Here is a 19,931-nt window from a genome sequence, read left to right as displayed (position 1 = left end):
CCCCCCAAAACCAGCCACAGTTGCACCATCTTATTGTGCCTTTATTGGCAAAAAATACTCCTCTGCATGAATTACAGCAATTAAAAAATTCCCTTGGTAAGAAGCACAGAGGGGAGCATTTGGGATGTGGGTTCGAGGAGTCTCTGTCCCTGCTGCAGGGCTGGTGGCTGGTGCCCGGGGCTCCGGTGTCCCCTCCTTGGTGTGCTGCATCACAGGGGGATCTGCACCTCCGTCGGAGCCGCAGCACGTTTGCACTCCCCATCCAAAATGGATTTTTGGTTAAAAAAAAAAAAAAAAAGTTAAAAATTAAAAATGTGGATATTTCATGTGTTTGGCCTGGTTGTCTCTAAATATTTTGTAGTGGGTTGTTTTTGGTTTTTTTCCTTTTGCAATTTTTCCCTATTGCAAAACAGTGACATTTCACCTAATTCAGACCAGGGAAAACAGCTCAGCTGAGGGCCCTTTCCATGCAGAATAAATATATATATTATTTTTTTTTAAAGCTTTCGGTGGCAGGATTAACTGCTCGGCGCTGAAGCTGGCTGGCGCAGCTTGGCACACCTCGGTGGCGGTGGCCGTGCTGGCGGGAAGCAGGACCGCGGGACGTGGCGGAGGGGCCGTCCATCCCTCCGGCTGATCCCAGGCTTGGGAATAAGGCCCACATAAGCCACTCGTACAGCCGGGCGCTCCCCCGCTGCCACCCCCGCACCCCCCGATCGGCCGGGGGGGCCAACGGCACCCAGACTTGGGGATTATCATAATCATTATTTTTTCCCTTTCCACATAAGCAGAGGTGGATTTTGGCCATTCTCACGCAGCCAGCAGGGAAGTGCCCCCAGCCAGCCAAGCTGGGCACCCCAGGGCCTGATCCTGCATCCTTGGAGGGGGTCCCCCTGCCTCCCACCGCCCTGTGGCAGGTGCCTGCCAGCACTGCCTGTGCCGTCTTGGCCACCGGCACGGAGGTGGCTGGAGCTCACCAGTACCACATGGATGGCCACCAGCACACAAGTGGCCAGAGCTCACTGGTAGTGTGCAAGCAGCTGGCAGCGTGCAAATGGCCAGAGCTCACCAGTGGTATGCAAGCAGCTGATGGTGTGCAAATGGCTGGAGCTCGCCAGTAGTGTGCACACGGTCAGAGCTGCCCGGTAGTGTGCAAGCAGCCAGTGGCATGCAAATGGCCAGAGCTCACCAGTAGCGTGCAAGCAGCCAGCAGCGTGCAAATGGCCGGAGCTTGCTGGTAGCATGCAAGCAGGCTGTGGCATGCAAATGGCTGGAGCTCACCAGTAGTGTGCAAATGGACAGAGCTGGCCGGTAGCGTGCAAGCACCGGTGCCGTGCAAATGGCTGAGCTGGCCAGTAGTATGCAAGCGGATGACAGTGTGCAAGCACCGGTGCCGTGCGACGGCCGGGCTGGCCGGTGCCCCGCCGAGGGCCGGTGCCGTGCGATGGCCGGGCTGGCCGCAGCGCGCAGGCGGCCTGGAGCGGCCATGGCGGGCGGGCGGCCATCGCGCACGGCAGCCCCGGCCGGCGGGCGGCAGCGGAGTGGGGGGGGCGAGCGGCCGGGGCCGTGCCGGTGCCGGGGCCCGGAACGGCCGGTGTTGTGCCGGCAGCCTGGGATGGCCCGTAATTTGCAGGCAGCTCGGGATGGCCGGTAATTTGCAGGCAGCTGCCCGGCCGGGATTGGCTGCGGGGAATGACGCCCAGCACAACAAAGGTGGAGTTGGAGAAATTGCATTAAAAAAAATTAAGAGCGAGAGAGAGGAGAAAGGGAGCGGGGAGCGGAGGGAGGGGAGGAAACTGCCCCTCGCCCGCCCCGCCGGGGAGATTCCCCACCGCGGCCGTGTCCCGGGGCTGCCCGGGGCCGCGGGGCGGGCAAGGAGTGCGGCCCCGCCGTGGCGGAGGGGACCCACCGGGGCGGGAGGCGGCTCGGCTCGGCTTCCCCCCCCCCCCCCCCTCCGCTTCCCCCCCCCTTTTTTTCTCTCTCTCTTTTTTTTTTTTTTTTTTTTTTTTTTTATGCAAACGCCGGGCGAGGATTGTTGCACATGTAAGGAGATTTTTTTTTCCCTTTCCCCCCCCCTTCCCTCCTCTCTCCTTCCTCCTCCTCCTCCTCCTCTTTTTCTTCTCGCCACAGTGTTGCAAAAGCAAAGAGCAATAAAAAACACGGCGAAAGCGGCGGGAGCGCGGGGCGGCGGCGGCCGGCGGTGCCGCTTGGGGAGCGGCGGAGGCTGGCGGCGGACCCCGGCGCGCAGAGCCCGGCTGATTGGAAGAGAAAACGCAGCGCCATGGAGGCGGGGGAAAGCGCGATCGTCTCTGCGGGGACTGGAGCGCGTCCACGCCCGGGGCCAGCGCTGCAGAGCTGGCCGCCGTTCAACCGCCGCTTCCCCGCCCCGGCCCCGCCGAGCGAGCCCCGGCCCCGCCGAGCCGCGGCCCCCCCAAAGCCGCGGCCCCGCAGGTACGTGCCTGCGCCGGGGGAGCCGTGCCGCGCCGTGCCGCCCGGGCTCGCCATTCGCCGCCGCGCCGCTCCGCCGGCGGGGCTGGAGGAGGCGCTTTGTTCCTCCCGGGCTGCCGCCGCCGCCGCGCTCGGTAAGCGCCGCCGCTCCGCGGGCTCTCGCCGCCCGCCGCGGCCGGGGGGGCTTGCGCTCGGTGGGGTGGGCTTTTTTTTTTTGTTTTGGCGGCTTTTTTCTTTTTTTTTTTTTTTTTTTTTTTTTCTCCCCCTAATCGAGGAAAGCAAAACCAGCTCGTTTTCGCGCAGGCCCCGCGGGCAGGAAGCCGCCGCCGGGTCTCGCCCGCCCGCCCGCTCCGGCCCCGGCCGCGTCCGCGCCGGCGGGGGGCACCGCGCTGGGGCTCGGGGCGGGGGGGAGCGCACGGCTCGGCGGCCTCGGTGTGCCCCCCCTCCCTCCTTTCCCTTCCCTTCCCTCTCCTCCTCCTCGCTCCCTCCCTCCTTCCCGCTCGCCCTCCCTCCCTCCCGGCTGCCGCAGCTGGATTTCGGGGGCAGGCTTCCAGCGCTGGGCGGTTGTTTTTCCCCAGCCCGGGTGAGTCCCCGCGCCGCGGCGGGGAGCTGGGCGCCGCGCTCCGCCGGCTGCGTGCCCGGGCTCGTCCGCTCCCCCCCGCCGCGCTTTATACCCCCCCTCCCCTTATTCTCTTTTTATATATATAGATTATTTTTTTTAAAACACCCCTTTTTTTTCTCTCCCCCCCCCCCCCCCTCCCTCCTCGCCTTTCTTCCCCCCTTCTTTCTTCCTTTCTTCCCTCCGGACCGGGAGCGGGGCTCCAGCCCCCCGCTGGGTGGGTGGGTGTTTCTGGGCTCGAGGAGGGGTCGCGGAGAAGGGGGGGGGGGGGGGAAGGGAAGAGGAGAGGAGGGGGCGGCGGTGGGGAAAAAAAGGGGGGAGGATTGGGTAGGAGCCGCTCCCCGGGGGGTCGGTGCGGGGAGGTCGCGCTGCCCTCGCCCGGCTCGCTGCAGCTGCCCGGCCGCCCCCAGCCGGGCATCCCCGCCCCCCCTTCCCCCTCCTCCTCCTCCTCCTTCTTCTTCTTCTTCTTCCCCCAGCGGCTCCGGCGCGGGGCTGGGGCTGCGGCGGCTCGGCTCGAGCTCCCCCCCCCCTCCTCCTCCTCCTCCTTCCACCTCCTCCTCCTCCTTCTCTCCTCTCCTCCTCCTCCCCCTTGCAGCCCGGAGAGGTGGGTTTGTCTCGGCTTTATAACCGCGCCGGCTGCACGGGTGGAGGGGAAGGAGCGGCGGGCGGAGGCGGGCGCAGCCCGGCCATTGTGTGCCGCGGCGGAGAGCGGCCGCGCCGGCCGGTAACGATGGGGGGGGATGGCGGATGGGGAGAGCCGGGGGCGGGGGGGGGGGGGGGGGGGGGCGGCAAGCCGCGGCGCATTGCATCGCTCCGGGGGGCCGGGGGAAGCGGAGAGGGGCCGGGGAAGCGCGCGCGCTTCCCCGGCCCCTCTCCGCTTCCCCCGGCCCCCCGGACTCGCCTCCATTGTCTTGCCCGGGGGGGTGGGGGGGTGGCTGTGCTGTGGGGGGGGGAAGGCGAAGGCGGCTCGCTGGCGCCCGGGTGGGAACCGGGGGCGGGAGGGGGCCGGGGAGGCGCCGCCGGGGCCGCCCGCGCTCGGTCCCACCCGGTTCCTGCTGCCTGGCGGAGGAGGAGACTGGAGCTGGCCGGCGGCGCAGGGCATGTGCGGGCTCCCCGCCTCCGCCCGACGGCCCGGCCCCTTCCTCCCCCGCCTCCTCCTCCTCCTCCTCCTCCTCCTCCTCCCCCCCCCCCCCCCCGCCCCCACCCCCAGGCGCGGGATCCGGTTCCCCCCCCCCCCCCCGGGGGATCCCGCGCCCCCTCCCCCCCCGGGGATCCCTCTGCGCGCGCAACGCGATCGCCCCCGCCACGCCCCGCGATGATCCGATGGATCCCTCCCCTTGCCACGATCCCGCCTTCCTACCTCCGGGTGTAACCCCCCTCCGCCCCGCGGCGATCCCCGGTCCGCCGACGCCTCCGGGGGATGGGCCGATCCCACCCCCGGGGTGATCCCCGCATCCAACCCACGAGGTGGTCCCAGATCCGCCCCCCCATCCCCCTCGAGGGCTTATCCCACCCCGGGGGTGATCCCTGGTCCCACCCTGGGGTGATCCCCCATCCATCCCCCCCCCCCCCCCCCGGAGGTGGTCCCAGATCTGCCCGCCCCAGAGGCTAACCCAGCCCTGGGGCCATCCCCCCCCCCCCCGCCCCGAGGGCTCATCCCACCCCGGGGTGATCCCACGCCAGGGCCTGATGGGGTCTGCACCCCCATCCACCCCCCTGGGACTGATCCCCCCCCCCCCCCCCCCAGCAATCCCAGACCTGCCCCCTGCATCTCCCCAGGGCCTGGTGGGGCCTACACACCCCCCCCCACCCCACCCTTGCCTTCTGTCAACCCCGCGTTCCCCCTCCCACGGAGCTGATCAGCCCCCCCCAGGGCAATACTCGATCCCTCCTGCGGCCTGGGGGGTCCTGCCCCCCCCCCCCCCCCCCCGGGCAGTCCCCGATGCCCCCAGGGTGATCCTGCCTCAGCCCTGGGGCCTAGATCCCCCCTGGGAGGCCCAGGCCCAGCTGCATCCCCCAGCCCTGGGGCCTGCTCTGGCCTGTCCTCCTGGATTGATCTGCCCCCCAGGCCCGCGGGGCCTGCCCCCCCAAGCCCCCCTTGGAGCTGGGGGATCCTTCTGTCCTCTGAGCATGCCCCCTGGCCCTGGCGGGATCTCACCTGATCCGTGGTGTCCCTTCCTTTGAGACCCACTTTTTGTCAGGGGGGGTCAAACACGGCTTGGAAGATCCCTTAGAGCCCTGTTGGCTCAGATCCCCCTGACCCCCGCACCTATGGATCCCACACCCCCCACACACCACAGGGGACCCCCTGAACCCCTTCTCCCCTTGGATCTGTGGGGATCCCCCTGGGATCCTGCCCCACCCCACCCCGGGGGACATCGCCCTCCGAACCTCGTCCCCCTGCCCGTGCACCCCTTTTCTCCTCACCCCCGCTAGGCTGGGGGGGTCACGCCGTCATTCAGAATCCCCCCTCCATGAACCCCCTGCAGGATCTCGGGGACGCCCCCATGTACCCTCCTCCTTTACTACGCCTGCCCTGCACCTCCTCTCCAGTCCCCTCCAACCTCACAGGGTCCCAGTACCTCATTCATCTGGGGGGGCATGGATGCCTGGGTCTGGCCCCCCTGCTCCCCGTCAGGGGTTGGGGGTCCCTCCAGCTTGGGGGGGGTGCCTAGCAGGGGTCTCCTTTGCTTGCAGAGCTGAGCAGGAGTGATCTCGGGTAGTGCGCAAGGGAGCCGGCAGGACCGTCCTGGGCGCAGGCAGGTGGAGGATGAACGGCGAAGCCGAGTGCCCCTGCAGACTTGGAAATGACAGCTCCCAAAAACCAAGGTGAGTCCCCCCGCAACCACAGCCCCCCCCCCCTCCACACCGGGGTCCCACGGGAATACCGCTGCCGGTTTTAAAAAATAACAGCAAAAAAAGCCCCAAACATTGGGGTGGCCCTTTTGTCCAAGGGATGGAGGAGCCGCGATCCCGGCTGTGCCAGTGCTTGGGGGGGATTTACCGGTGCGGGCTCCCCCACGGATGGGCACGCACACGTGTGCTGGCGTGTGGATGCATGTGCAGCGCCGGCAGCCCCCCTGGTCCTGGTGAGGTGGCCACCAGTTCGCAGCGCTGAGGATGCTCTTTTTGGGTGGCTGGCGTTTCAGGCCCGGGGGGCTGGCACAAAGAGGTGCTGCCTTTGCCGTTCACATCTGGGCTGCATTAAAAGCTGAGTCGTTACCTTGGGCCTCCGGCTTCCAGACCCCAGGATGACATCAAGCTTTTATTGAAAAAGGGGCAGGAAAACAAGAAAAAAGGGACATTTTATTTGGGGCAGCCTGCCTGGGCAGCGGGGCTCTGCTGCCCCACCACCCAAAAACTCCCTGGGTGACCCCCCCAGCCCCGGGGGGTGCAGCCTAGCCCCCCTCACCCCTCTAGTCCCCCCAGCTTCCCTCCGTTGCCGCAGTCAGTCTGTTTGCCCCGAGCGAACCCAGCTGGAGCACGTGTTCTTCGCTGGGTCTTTAGATGGATTTAATTACACCGGGGCAGCTTTCCTAATATAGACCTGGCCTGGCCGATGCCAGGAGAGCTGGGGATAAATCGGTCCCAGGGCACAGACAGCCCCATTCATCTTGGCAGGTGAACTCCACAATTCCAGAGTTTTTGGGCAAACCCCAGCCAGTCGGAGGGGGACAAGAGCAATGCGGGGCTGGGTGTGGGGTCCCCCGTCATCCCCACCCCGCTGCCGGCGAGGTTTTTGGATGTTTCCACAGTTTTTATGTATTCCTGTGGGCTGTGGTTATTTCAGCTGTCTGCTGGCGGGAGGGGGTGGGGGGGGTCACACAGGGCCAGAGGTCTTGAGGCATTCCTGCGTTGGAGAGGGGAAACTGAGGCATGGGGCTTGTTGATGGGGGCAGGTTTGGGGAGGGGGGGGTGTCTCATCCCCTTTTCCTTCCCCGCTTGATTTTCCCGGCTGTGCTGCTTTCCGTTATTTCTCCCGATTTCTGCAAGTAAAGTCGGCACCAGCATCACAGCCCGATTCTGCTCATTAGTCCTTGCCTGGGGGGTATGAAAGTGGATGGGAAAAATAGGAAGACAAAATTTTGGGCTCGGTGGCCCCTCAGCTGTGATCTACTCCCACCCAGGATGTGCTGGGGGGATGGGAGGTTCCTGTCTCTTTTTCCCCCCATGGTGACATTTTGGGGCTCTGAAGCTGGGAGTGCGGAGACACGTCCTGAGCCACTGGGCTCCGTGCTTTATGGTTGCGGGGGGCGGGTGGGCGGGGGGCTCTTTCTCTCTACCCCCTGCCCCCAATTAATCACTAACAGACCTGATGAGGTAACCTTAGAGACCATCTGGATCTCAAACTGTTCCTGCCTTGGACCCCCAACCTACAGGCTCAGGAGGCAAAGTGGGGGTGGGGGGACAGGTTCTGGCTGTGCTCCCCACCCCTACCTGTGGGTCCTATGTGTCCTTTAACACCCCCTCATGCGGATTTGGGGCTCAGTGGGGCGGTTGCCCTCCACAAGGACCGATGCAGATGCAGGACATGGAGGCAGGCAGAGGTGGTGGTTTTGTGCACACTGAGTTTGAGCGGAGGGAGAGCTACAGCTGGGTATTTCTGGGAGCTTGTTTTCATTCCTGGGGGCAGTGGGAGAAAGGTCCTCCCCCCTCATCCATGACCGGCTTGCACTGTCCACTTCTCACCGGGATGCGCTGTGTCCCTTAGGCAGCTTGGAACACCCGTGTTCGCCCGGTGGGTGGTGTGGGGCAGGGGACACTGTGGAGAGCCAGTCCCACACCTGGGGAGCCCCTGGGCTTGGGTGCCTGTCCCAGGCTGAAGCAGGCAGGGCTGTGTGGGTGTGCAGCTTGGGGCACTGCTCCTCCTCCAGCCCGTCCCCAGGGACCTCTCTTTCCGCTCCCAGGGCCCGCTGCTTTTCCCCAGGGCCACCCATCTTTGCAGAGCACCCAGGGTTCCTCTCCCCAGCTGGTGCACAGCCCAGCAGAGGAATTCCCCTGGCAAGGAAGCAGCCCCAGAGTCAGTGCTGGATGAGGCAGTCAGTGCTGGGAGATCTTGGCCCGCTGCCTGTCCCAGCATGGGGCTGCTGTGAGTCCGGGCCTCCTGGTTGCTCCAGGCTCCCTGTTTTTGCCACATGCCCATCCCGTCAGCCCAGCAGCTTGTCCGTACGGGAGCTGGGGATTCTTCTGGCAGCTCAGGGGATGATGGGGTGGCGTAACCATCGCCCCTGCTCCATCAGGGAGCCTGCTGCAGACGGGGAGGCTGTGCTGGGCTCTGCCCCCCTTGCTTTATTGTCTCTTGAGTTTTGACCTTGGCAGAGGTCAACATGGAGCTAGGTCCTGGGTGATGGCAAGGCTCTCCAAGTTGAAGGAAAAGCAGCACTGGGGTTTTCCCATTGCTCCGGACACATCTTCTCCCCTTAGAAATTGGGTTTCCCTGTTTCCTCCTTGGCTGGAGAGCACGTTGCTCCCGTCTCGCTCTGCAGGGCTTCGCTCCTGTGTGTAGGAAATAGCCCTCTGCTCCCGCACGGCAGAGCTGTTGCCTTATCTGATGGTGTACTGGGATGAGCGAGTCCCTCTGGTTTGCACCGAGTGGATTTTCTAGCTTTGCCTGGATTGTTTTGGCCCGTAGAAAGTTGCTCGAGGGTGATGGAAACAGCCATGTCCCTTTGATCTTTAATCTTGAGAGGCAGCATGTGGAGATTACATGTCCTGGCGTGCGGTCCAGAGCTGCACGCTGGGAGCTGTAGTCCCCCATGTCCTGCCGGGGAAGGGCTGCCTGCCCGTTGCTGCTGCTAAGCCTGTTTCTTTGCTGCCCAGACCGCTGGTCTCAGGAGGACATGCTGACTCTGCTGGAGTGCATGAAGAATAACCTGCCCTCCAACGACGGGAGCAAGTTCAAAACCACCGAGTCCCACCTGGACTGGGGAGAAAGTGGCTTTCAAGGACTTCTCGGGGGAGATGTGCAAGATGAAGTGGATGGAGATTTCTAATGAGGTAATCGACAGCTGCGCGGGGCTCAGAGGGGTCTCTGTGAGAGGGACCAAGCATCCTGGTGACCTTCTGGGACTGTTTGAATCGCTCAAGCCCAGCGCCCCAAGTCCTTGGCCATTAGTGCCGACACTGTCACGTTGCCATCGGCATTGCGAACCCTCGGAGGTGCTGGGATGGGTCATTTGCCCGGTGGTGTTAGGAGACCCTGTGGGTTCAAGCTGTGCTGAGAATGGCTCAGTGCCAAGCAGGCATCTGCCCTGTCCCCCGCGTCCAGCCTGTTCATGTTTGTGGCCCTTTGTTACCCCACAGGTGAGGAAGTTTCGGACCCTCACGGAGCTCATTATGGATGCCGAAGAGCACGTGAAGAATCCTTACAAGGGCAAAAAGCTCAAGGTATTGGGCAGGAATTGTGGTCGGTCCCTAAAGGGGGACCTCCTCCTTCACCGGGACAGGGGCCTGTCACCATGTGGCACCCCAGATCCATGTGGCTCTGCCACTAGAGTCCCTGCAGGCACCTCACCGCCCGTAATCCCTGCGGCCGGCTGCCCAAGGCTCCGCAGGCTGCGGGCTCTGGGCCCAGGCCCAAGTCCAGGGTACATTTAATATGGCTGGCTGTATTGCTGGCAGCCTGCATCCAAGTTTAGCACGCAGGGGGGGCCGGGAAGCCTCTGTCCTATTCCTGGCCTGCTGGGTCGGGTGGGGTGCTGCTTTTTGTCCAGGCGGCCTTGGGGCAGCCAGTGCTCTGCCACCAGCCGTCCCCAGGAGGTGGGTCCCATCCTCGCCTTCTGCCTCAGTTTCCCCTCTTGCAGCACAGCCGCTGTGCCCCCAGCTCTGGATGGCTGGAGGCTGCTCCTGAGATGCCCTGGGATATTGTAGTTCCTGGGGAAGGGAGTCCTTGTTCCCAGCATTTTTCCCTGCCTTCCCTGCAAAGCTGGGGTGTTCCCAAGTCAGGGAGCTGGATCACCAGCAGGGCTGGATGGAGGCAGGTCTCCGCCAGTACCAGCGGGAGCTGGGAGCTGGCAGGGTTTGGCCATGCCCTCCACAGTGCTGCCGGCTCCACACTCAGCATCTGCCACTCTGCTCTCTCCCCAGAAACACCCCGACTTCCCCAAGAAGCCCCTGACTCCCTATTTCCGCTTCTTCATGGAGAAGCGGGCCAAATATGCCAAGCTTCACCCTGAAATGAGCAACCTGGATCTCACCAAGATCCTGTCCAAGAAGTACAAGGAGCTTCCTGAAAAGAAAAAGGTACGGGGGTGGGGGGGGAGTTAGCAAGCCCCTTCCCACTTGTGTGCCTCTGCATGCTGGGCTTTGCCTGTGCAGCTCTCCCAGTAAAACCAGTAGAGCCCAGCCTCTGCCTGGTGAGGGTTTAATCTGGCTCTCAGTGGGAGAAGGCCTGGGTGCTTGTTCAGTCCCGTCAGACCAGTAAGACTCCCTTTGCTTTTCCTGTCCTTGTTCCCAGGATCTGTGGGGTGGAGGCTGGCTGGGTCTGTCCCTTGTCCGTCTCTTCCAGACGGACCTGGATGATGACTTTGCTGTTGGGTGGATCTGTATTTAACGCTGGGGTTAGATCACACGCCCCACCGCGGCTTCCCTGTCCGAGTGAGGGATGGAGGGGCCGGCTCTGCTCCGAGATGCTGGAGGTGGCCTTGGGCTTGGCCAGAGCCTGGGCAGGCATTTTGGGTGTCCCAGCTTTCATCCTGGGTGGGTTTGCCACCAGCAGGACAGGTCCAGGGCACAAAGCCCTGCTGTGCCCTCTTGCCCAGGGCTGCTGGGGTGCAGGGAGAGAGGGGAGATCCTGCCTCTGAATCCCGAGGCAGGCTGGAAACCCTCAGCTGGGAGCTGCAGGACTGGTCTGGTGGGCTGGGGAGCCTTTGAGTCCCACTGGGGCTGCGGGCTGCCCAGCTGGCAGGGTCGACAGGGATGTATCTGCCTGCCCGTTCACCAGTGCTGACGTCCTTCTCCACCTCCCCGGTGACTTTGTGTCCCCAGATGAAATACATCCAGGACTTCCAGCGAGAGAAGCAGGAGTTTGAGAGGAACCTGGCAAGGTTCAGGTGAGCAGGCAGCCCCCTGCCCCATTTCCCGCTCTGGGCAGACCCAGTCTCCCCTCCTGCATGTAGCTCAGAGACGAAGCTCTGATGGGCTCTGTGTCTTGAAGGCAGAAAGGAAGAGGGGATGCTGGAAAAAAAAAAGAGCAAGGAGAAGGTGTCTGAGAGCAGCCATCTGTTTGGGAGACTTGGTGTTGGTGACGGGGAGAGAGTGGAGGACCGGCCACGCTCTGGGGGTTAGGGTCTGCAAGGGGAGGACAGGAGCCCTGCCACCAGCGCTGTGAAAAGCTGTGGTGGCCACCCCGTTCCCCCCAAAGCTTCCCTTGGAATGTGGTTGCTGTGACCCAGGTGGGGTCCTGGCGTTCCCCATGACCCACCGCTGCTCCAGGGATGCAGCCCTGCCTGGCACATGAAAGGCAACACTTGTAGTTGATGCTCCCCCAGGAGGGGTGGGCTCGAATCTCTCCTAAAACCCTCCTGCTCATTTTGGGGACAGACAAACCCACTCACCCCACCCCCCGATTGTCCGAGCCCGTGGAGGCTCAGCCCTGCGGTGACGGTTACCCCTCAGTGGGGAGGTTTAGGGGGTGCTCTCCTGCCTGCGACCTCCGTAACGCTCTCCCTTCCCCACCTCCCTGCCGGGTAAAGGGAAGATCACCCGGATCTCATCCAGAACGCCAAGAAATCTGATGTCCCTGAAAAACCCAAGACCCCCCAGCAGCTGTGGTACAACCACGAGAAGAAAATCTACTTGAAAGTGCGTCCAGATGTGAGTACGGTGGGTGGGAGTGCGTGTGAGTGTGAGTGTCGAGGGGTCCTGCACCCCGCTGCTGGGGGGAGAGGAGGGGGAAATGAGAGAAGCAATTTTAGGGGGGGGACGGGATGGAAGACGCTACTAGAAGCTCCCAGCAGTCTGGATGGAGGTAAGACGGGGCTCTGCACATCTGGAAGAAGCTCAGGGGTACAGACCCCACTTTTTGCCTGCAGTCAGAGGGGTGACCACAGCCTGAGGCAGGGCAGGACAGGTTGCCAGCGCAGACCTCCACCTCTGGCCATGCCCCACACTCACACGCACCCCCTTCCCCGGCCACGAGCTCAGCTCGCAGCCACCCCACGGCCCCAAGATGGGTGCTGCTGGGACAAAACGGCGGGCCACACTATTTTTGCCTTTTTTTTTTTTTTTTTCCTTTTTCCCCCCCCCCCCCCTTCTTTTTTTGGATTTTACCCCTCTGCCCTCACCTCTGGCTTTGGGTTTTCAGGCCACCACGAAGGAGGTGAAAGAGTCGCTGGGCAAGCAGTGGTCTCAACTCTCGGATAAAAAGAGGCTGAAATGGATTCATAAGGCCCTGGAACAGCGGAAGGAGTACGAGGTAGGGAGCAGCCTCACCCGTTCCCCTCCACACTCGTCCCTGCGTTCACTCTGAGCCACTCTGCCTCCCGGCCACAGCCACCGGCAGCTAGCTAGCCTCACCGGATAGCCAGCGTGGGCATTCAGCTAGATCCTTGCAGGTCCCTAGTGAGTCTGAGCCCTGTCTCCTCCAGTGACATTCGGGGAAGGGAGAAGTACCACTGGGGAGATGATTAGGACAATGGTTGGCTTCTCTTTCCTCCTCCTCTGGCCCCAGCCAGGCGGGGATCGGAGCCCTTCTCCTGACCGCTCTCTGGCCTTTGCAGGAGATCATGCGTGACTACATCCAGAAGCACCCCGAGCTGAACATCAGTGAGGAGGGCATCACCCGCTCCACCCTCACCAAGGCGGAACGGCAGCTCAAGGACAAGTTTGACGGACGACCCACAAAGCCACCTCCGTGAGTCCTGTCCCTCCCTGTCTGGGCGCAAGGGATGTGTCCCTCTAGGAGCTATGGCTTCAGGCTCTTGGCTGGCTTGGGCAGTCGTGGGTTCTGGCTAATGAGGAAGCCGAGGCTCTGCCTGGCTTGGAGAGCCCCGATCATTTCTGGGACCATGGGTACAGACTGTCAATGATGCCATTAACCTGGTCCTTAAATAAGTTACATATACATTTATGGAGAATCTGAGCAAGGTTTATGGCGATGGTGTTATGCTCCAGGTTGGGGGAAAATCCAGCCCCTCGATTCCCTCAAATGCAGGCACCTCTGGCACAGCACTTCACTGCCCAGTGCACCTGGGAGGTCTTGGGGGGCTCTGAGCACCCAGCTAGCTCTGCGGAGGGGACGTGAGTGCGCCAGGTTGTCCCTAATGCTGGGTCCCTCCATCGGTTGCAGGAATAGCTACTCCCTGTACTGTGCAGAGCTGATGGCCAACATGAAAGACGTGCCCAGCACCGAGCGGATGGTGCTGTGCAGCCAGCAGTGGAAACTGCTCTCCCAGAAGGAAAAGGACGCGTACCACAAAAAGTGTGATCAGGTGCATGGCTGAGGATGGAAAGATGGGTGGACAGGCCGATGGGCGCTGGTGCTATGGGGAAGGAAAGGAGGAGCAGGATGGGAGAGCTTGGGCTACACATCTTGTTGGAAGTGAGCCCCTCACCCTTCCTCAGTGCCCGTTTGTGTCATCTCGACCGCCAGTTCCCCTGGAGGTCCTCTGTCACCTCCCTTCGTCCTCTGTCTCCCCGCTCTGTGTGTGTGGGACCAGCAGATGGTCTGGGTGGAGGATGCTGTGCCGGGCGGGCTGAGGTTGGGTCAGGGACTGCATGAGGCAGGGGTGGGGCGGGGGATCTCCTGTGTAACCACACGCTTCTGTCTCCCTCCAGAAAAAGAAAGACTACGAGATTGAGCTCCTCCGCTTCCTGGAGGTGAGTGCCGTGGGGGTGCCTCAGCCATTGGGTGTGGGAGACCCCAAACGTGGGGAGGGAGCCCTGGCCAGGGGCTGGAATGGGTTAAACAGGGGCTGCACTGATGCTGCCCTCTTCTGCTCCCCCCAAACGTGGCTGGACCCAGCCATGGGTGCTGGTGCAGAGGTGTTTGCACATAGTCTTGACCCTTCCTCAGCTGCCCTAATGCCTGAGCCAGTGTCTCTGTTAGGCACTGGGAGGTGGGGACAGTCCCCCAGGCTGGCAGGGGAAGCGGGGGTGAGTGGAGAGCTGGTGCTGGAGGAGGGGTTGCTGGCAGCAGCTGCGGCTGTGCAGGCGGCAGTGAGTCTCTCGCTTCCTTCCCTTGGCTGGGGCGTAGGTGGGGGGAGCCGCGCGGAGCTCAGCCTGCCATCATGCTCGGCCCCTGGGCGGACGTGACGCGGCCCCCGCTGCATCTGCAGGGGCAGGGGGTGGAAAACCCAGGGGTGCACCCGGATCGGGGCACCTGCCTTGGCAGAGGCGAAGCAGATGAGACTGAGCCGGGGAGGGAACAGGGCTAGGGAGGAGGGATGTTGCCCAATGATAGGGGTGACACAGGCATGGGGACCTCCAAGCTGTGCTCCCAGGCTTGCGGTGCCTGCCGTTGGCCCTGGCTGGGGTGGTCTTTGGGTGAGGACAGCTGAGTGCCTTAGCTCCCCTTCCCCAGCGTCCCTGTTCCCTGACTGCATCAAAGCCTGGTGAGTGTCAGGCCAGCTAACCGTGTCTCTCCTGCTGTGCCACACAGAGCCTGCCTGAGGAGGAGCAGCAGCGGGTGCTAGGCGAGGAGAAGATGCTGGGCAGCAACCGGAAAGGGGCAACGAGTCCAGCATCCAAAAAGTCCTCACCAGAGACTGGCAAGGTGAGAGCAGCAACCAGAGAGATGGGGCAGCATGTGCCAGAGACGTGGGATGGGGTTGCTGGCATCTTGTGGTGTTTTGAGGGTTTCGCTCCATGGCTCTTTAACCATGTTATTCCTGGGGTTGGAGGCTACCAGTGCAAGGCAGGTCCCTCAGTGGGCTTGCTCCTAGCCACGGTCCCACGTCCCTCCCTCAGGCCAGCTCAGAGAAGCCCAAACGGCCCATCTCCGCCATGTTCATCTTCTCGGAGGAGAAGCGGAAGCAGCTGCAGGAGGAGCGGCCGGAACTGTCAGAGAGTGAGCTGACCCGGCTCCTGGCCCGCATGTGGAATGACCTCTCCGAGAAGAAGAAGGTTGGTACCGTCCCTGACCCTTCTCCTCCATCCCTGTCTCTGCTGCTCCATTGGGCATCTCCAGCAGTCTGGGGGACACTGCCTGGCCTTGTGCTGCTGCAAGGGGCTTTTTGCTTGTTCCCCAGCATTGCAGCTGGGGGACGATTGTCCCCAGGAGCATCGCAGCTCCAGTGAGCCATCACCCAGGCGCTGGTGCCAGCACTGATGGGTGCTGCCAGCTGTGCCCTCTCTCTCTCGTGACCTAGTGGGTCAAAATCCAGCAACTTGAGAAGCCTTGGAGGGTCCTTGAGCCTCAGTCTAAAGACTGGATGGTTTTCCTAGTGGTGGGAGTCCTGAGGTGGGAGGGTGTGTACTGGGGGGCTGCTGGTGTTACCATGGGAACAGCACTGGGGGCAGCTGCGCCGTCCTGCTGCCTGCCCTCGCAGTGCTTGGTGGCCGGGGGCTCGTGCCCAGGTGGCCACGCTGCCCCTTCACCCCCACCGTGCACCCCTGCGCAGGCCAAGTACAAAGCACGGGAGGCAGCGATGAAGGCGCAGTCAGAGAAGAAGCACAGCTCAGATAAAGAGGAGCGTGGGAAGCTGCCCGAGTCTCCCAAGACAGCTGAGGAGATCTGGCAACAGAGTGTCATCGGTGACTACCTGGCTCGTTTCAAGGTGAGGAGTGGGCTGGGAAAGGAGCTGGAAGTGGGATCGTTGCTCCCACCAGCAGGAATTGCCCAGCACCATCTCCCCTGCTTTCACAGTTGAGGCAGTGGGTTGGGGCTGGGAGCCATGGGGAGGACAGGGTCACAGCAAGGGAGTGGGTGCCCCGCAGTGCTTGGGGGGGCCAGGCTGGCGTCCTGGGAATCTTGGGCGCCTCTAATGTGGTGCGGGGTTCTGTGGCACAGAACGACCGGGGGAAGGCACTTAAGGCAATGGAGGTCACTTGGAACAATATGGAGAAGAAGGAGAAGCTGATGTGGATCAAGAAAGCAGCGGAGGATCAGAAGCGATACGAGGTGGGTCCTTGCTCCTTCCTGCCCCTCGCCACATACCCATGGCTGGCGCTGCCCCTGTCTCCCTGACCCCTCTTTCTTCTCTGACTCAGAGGGAGCTGAGTGAGATGCGGGCCCCTCCGTGCTCCACCAACTCCGCCAAGAAAATGAAGTTCCAGGGAGAGCCAAAGAAACCTCCCATGTGAGTACCTGGGGGTCTGGGGTCTGAAAAGTTAGATCTGGCCAGGCAAGCGGGCTGGTGCAAAAGAGCCTGGAGCAGCACTGGGGTGGAGGGAGCATGGGATGGACCATGGTGGGGACGGATGACGGTTACTGTGGGCTGCTTGCAGACACCTGGGTTCTTTGTGCATGCCATCTGATCCGCTCTCCGTGTTCCCCCCTTTGCAGGAACGGTTATCAGAAATTCTCCCAGGAGCTGCTGTCAAACGGGGAGCTGAACCACCTCCCGCTGAAGGAACGGATGGTGGAGATAGGCAGCCGCTGGCAGCGCATCTCCCAGGGCCAGAAGGACCACTACAAAAAGCTGGCAGAGGAGCAGCAGAAACAGTACAGGGTACACCTCGACATCTGGCTCAAGGTGGGTGCTGAGTCCTGATACCTGGTGGCGGCACCAGAGGGCTCTGGGATCGGTTGTTCTTGGGAATGCTTGGCGTGATCTCTGCTCACAGCCTTCCTCTGGGAACCACCATCTCCAGACCCTTTTTTGGCATTTTGTAACTTAAAGAGCCTTTAAAAAAAAATTAAAAAAAAATGCACGTGGGGAGGGGGTGCCCTGTGCTGGAGTCCTTCTTGGCTCCATGCCCTGCTCCATGCCTGCCTGGCCCTCCCTGCCCCTGACTGTCTCCCCTGTCTCCGCAGAGCCTCTCGCCCCAGGAGCGGGCCGCCTACAAGGAACACACTTCCAACGTGAGTATCCCCCCAGCATCGCCGGGGGGACCCGGGGGGCTTGGGGCTAGCCCGGGGTGAGGTTGGGCTGAGCAGCTGATGAGCCGGGCTCAGGAGAACGCCCCCGAGGGATGTGCCCCTTGCAGCTTGGCGGTGGGGTTTTCTCCCTGCTGGGCGGTGGGAAGCTGCTGAGCTCGAGCCCTGCAGCGCTAAAACGGTTTTGCTCTGTTCCCCCTGCAGAAACGTAAGAGCATAGGGAAGATCCGGGGCCCCAACCCCAAGATGAAGCCAACCATGCAGTCCAAGTCGGTGAGTGCACCGTGGCCGTGCTGGGGGCACACAGCACCCTCCTCTCTGTGGAAGGCGCCTGGGGGACACACCCAGACCTCTTGTCCAAGGCATCCCTGGTGCTTTCTTCTGCCTCCCCTTTGCTGAGACCATAAACCAAGGGTCCTCCCCAGATCTGTGCTCAGAATCCACCTGGGTCTGAGTTTTGACCCCCTGTAGTCTATGACATAAGCTTGCTTCCGCTCCTGGAGCCTTTTTGGGGCCATTTGTAAGATAAATGGGGAAAGGCTCCCAGGAAGACATGCGGGAGGAGCCACCTGATCCTGCTCCATGGGTGGAGGAACCCAGGGATGGGGTGCTGCACCCAGGGGTGCTGGTGTGTCCCAGGGTCTCTGCCTATGACCAACCCTCTCCCACCCCACAGGAGTCAGAGGATGACGACGAGGAGGAAGAAGAGGAGGAAGACGACGATGAAGATGAGGACGATGACGATGACAACGGTGACTCTTCAGAGGAAGGTGGCGACTCCTCAGAGTCCAGCAGTGAGGAGGAGAGTGAGGACGGGGACGAGGTGAGGCTGCGGTGCGTGCCGCGGGGAGGGCGCTGGGGCCAACCCGGGCCCCGCTCCGCTCCCATACTACTTGCTCTGCCCCCCACTGACCCTCCAGGGCTGGGCGTCCGCACCCGGGCTCAGATAGGACCATGGTGGAGGAGCTCCCGGGAAGCAGGGGGACACGGGGAGGCGAAGGGGAATGGGATACCCCCACACACACCCCCAATGTCCCCGGGGAGGGTGCGAGGAGCAGCCGCGGGGCGTAGTTAGGAGCAGCCTCGGGATGTAGAGGTGCGGGTTGTGCAGAGCCCCCAGTGAGCAGAGAAAAATCTCCTGTCTTTTTCCTGGTGGAGATACTGAGTCTGGTCTCGGCTCCGTTTGCGCCAGTGTGAATGCCGAGTAAGTCACCAGAGTCAAAGTTTTACACCGGTGCAACTGAAATCAGAGTATGCTGGATGGCGCTGGGGCCAGAAACCGTGTCCGTGCCTTGTGCTCGCCACCGGACAGGTGAGGTGTTTCGACCCCCTCGTTGGTCTCAGCTCACGCCTCTTCCTTCCCTGGCTTTAGAGGGGGGAAACTGAGGCACGAGGCGGGTCGGGTACCCTACCTCAGATCGTGTAGCGAGGCAGTGGCAGAGGTGAGGGTAGGACCCCCGCGCGCTGCTCCGGCACGCTCCCCCCCTTCTGGCACCCCTGAGCTGAGCCCTTGCAAATTCATTCCCGCCCCATGTCCCTCCTCCATCCCCCCGACCCTGGGGTGGCAGCGGTGGGAGGGATGGGGTTGCACCCCCTGCTCCGTGGGGAACCCCCTGTGCCACAGTGGGGAGGGTGAGCAGGGGGCCAGGGGGAGATGATGGACAGCAGCTGGGGCCCCCCCACCCTGCCGCTAACCCCCCCATCCTCTCTGCCATGCCCCCCTCCCCAGAACGACGACGATGACGAGGATGAGGATGATGAGGATGAGGATGACAACGACTCAGAGGGCAGCAGCAGTTCCTCCTCCTCCTCTGGGGACTCCTCTGACTCCGACTCCAACTGATGCAGCCAAGCTCTTAGTAACGTTGTTTGGTTTCTCGGTTTCGGTCCCGAATCCCACCCCCAGCCCCCCAAAACCTTTTCCTCCTCTTCCTCCTGCCCCACCCGGTGAGCCACAGCCCCCCGTGGGACCCCCCAACCCGGGGAGCGGGGGCCAGAGGAACCCCTCCGCCGAGCTCACACTACCAAGAGGGAGCCAGGGGCTGCTCCTCCCCTTGGCTGGGGGGAGAGGAAAGGGTGAGCCCCCTTGTCCCTCCCACCTCCCATTTATTCTCCCTTTACTGAGGGAGGGGAAGCGATTTTTTTTTTTATTTTTTTTTTTTTTTTTTGAGATTTCATTATTTTCAGAGAATCACCCCATCTCACCGCCTTCACACCCTTGCTGCCAGCTCCGGACTTTATAGAAAGAAAACAAAAACACACAGGAAAAAAACAAATACCCCCACACCCCCCTTTTTTCTTTTTTTTGGTTAAAAAGTCCCAAACAAATGCCACCACCCCCCCACCACCACCCCTGCGCAGACCCTCCCAGCCTGGGGTGCAGAGCATGAGCCGAGTTGCTCAGGACTCAGCTGTTGGGATGTCTCCTTTCTGCCCCCTCCTCCCCTCTCTGTGCACCACCCCGGCATCTCGGGGCTGCCCACCCACCCACCCAAAAAAACCCCAACCAACCCAACCCCCCAACTCTTGTACAGTCTGGAAGCTGCACTGGGAGCTCACCGGGACCTCTACATCCATGGCACTTGGGAACGCCGGCCACAGACATGACCACCCGGCGTGTCCCCGTGGTGGGGGGGGGGGGGATGGGGGGGGGGACGGGGGGGGGGATGGGCGTGCGTGTGTGAGCGTGTGAGCGTGTGTGCCGGGGGGGCACCCGGGGCCGTGGCACGCATGGCTCCTACCCGCCCGGGGTCCTGGCTGCTCAGCGTGACCAAGGGGGGGGCATGGGGGTGCTGCCGGGGTGCCCCTCGGTGTTGTCGCTGGTTGTTGTGCTGTTGTATTTTATTTTATTCTTTTTTTTTTCTTTTCCTTTTTATAAAACGAGAA

The 19,931-nt window shown here is 62.4% G+C and overlaps 1 protein-coding gene across 1 annotated transcript; it reads left to right on the top strand.

The window, feature by feature from the left end:
- Positions 1-5,766: 5,766 nt before the first annotated feature.
- Positions 5,767-19,689, top strand: UBTF (upstream binding transcription factor). The gene is given in 22 exon segments (XM_056362447.1): positions 5,767-5,858; positions 5,860-5,896; positions 8,888-8,994; positions 8,996-9,064; positions 9,371-9,454; positions 10,154-10,309; positions 11,054-11,118; positions 11,761-11,881; positions 12,372-12,482; positions 12,787-12,920; positions 13,356-13,497; positions 13,844-13,885; positions 14,667-14,780; positions 14,975-15,130; positions 15,628-15,783; positions 16,017-16,127; positions 16,217-16,305; positions 16,512-16,701; positions 16,983-17,030; positions 17,250-17,318; positions 17,722-17,868; positions 18,775-19,689. Coding segments are annotated over 22 exon segments (2,283 nt in total). The 5' UTR covers positions 5,767-5,837; the 3' UTR covers positions 18,889-19,689.
- Positions 19,690-19,931: the final 242 nt, after the last annotated feature.

The sequence above is a fragment of the Falco biarmicus genome, chromosome 17, assembly GCF_023638135.1.
Source record: "Falco biarmicus isolate bFalBia1 chromosome 17, bFalBia1.pri, whole genome shotgun sequence".
Lineage (NCBI taxonomy): Eukaryota > Metazoa > Chordata > Aves > Falconiformes > Falconidae > Falco > Falco biarmicus.
Note: the sequence above shows the minus strand (reverse complement) of the source record. Positions and strands in the feature narration are given on the sequence as shown.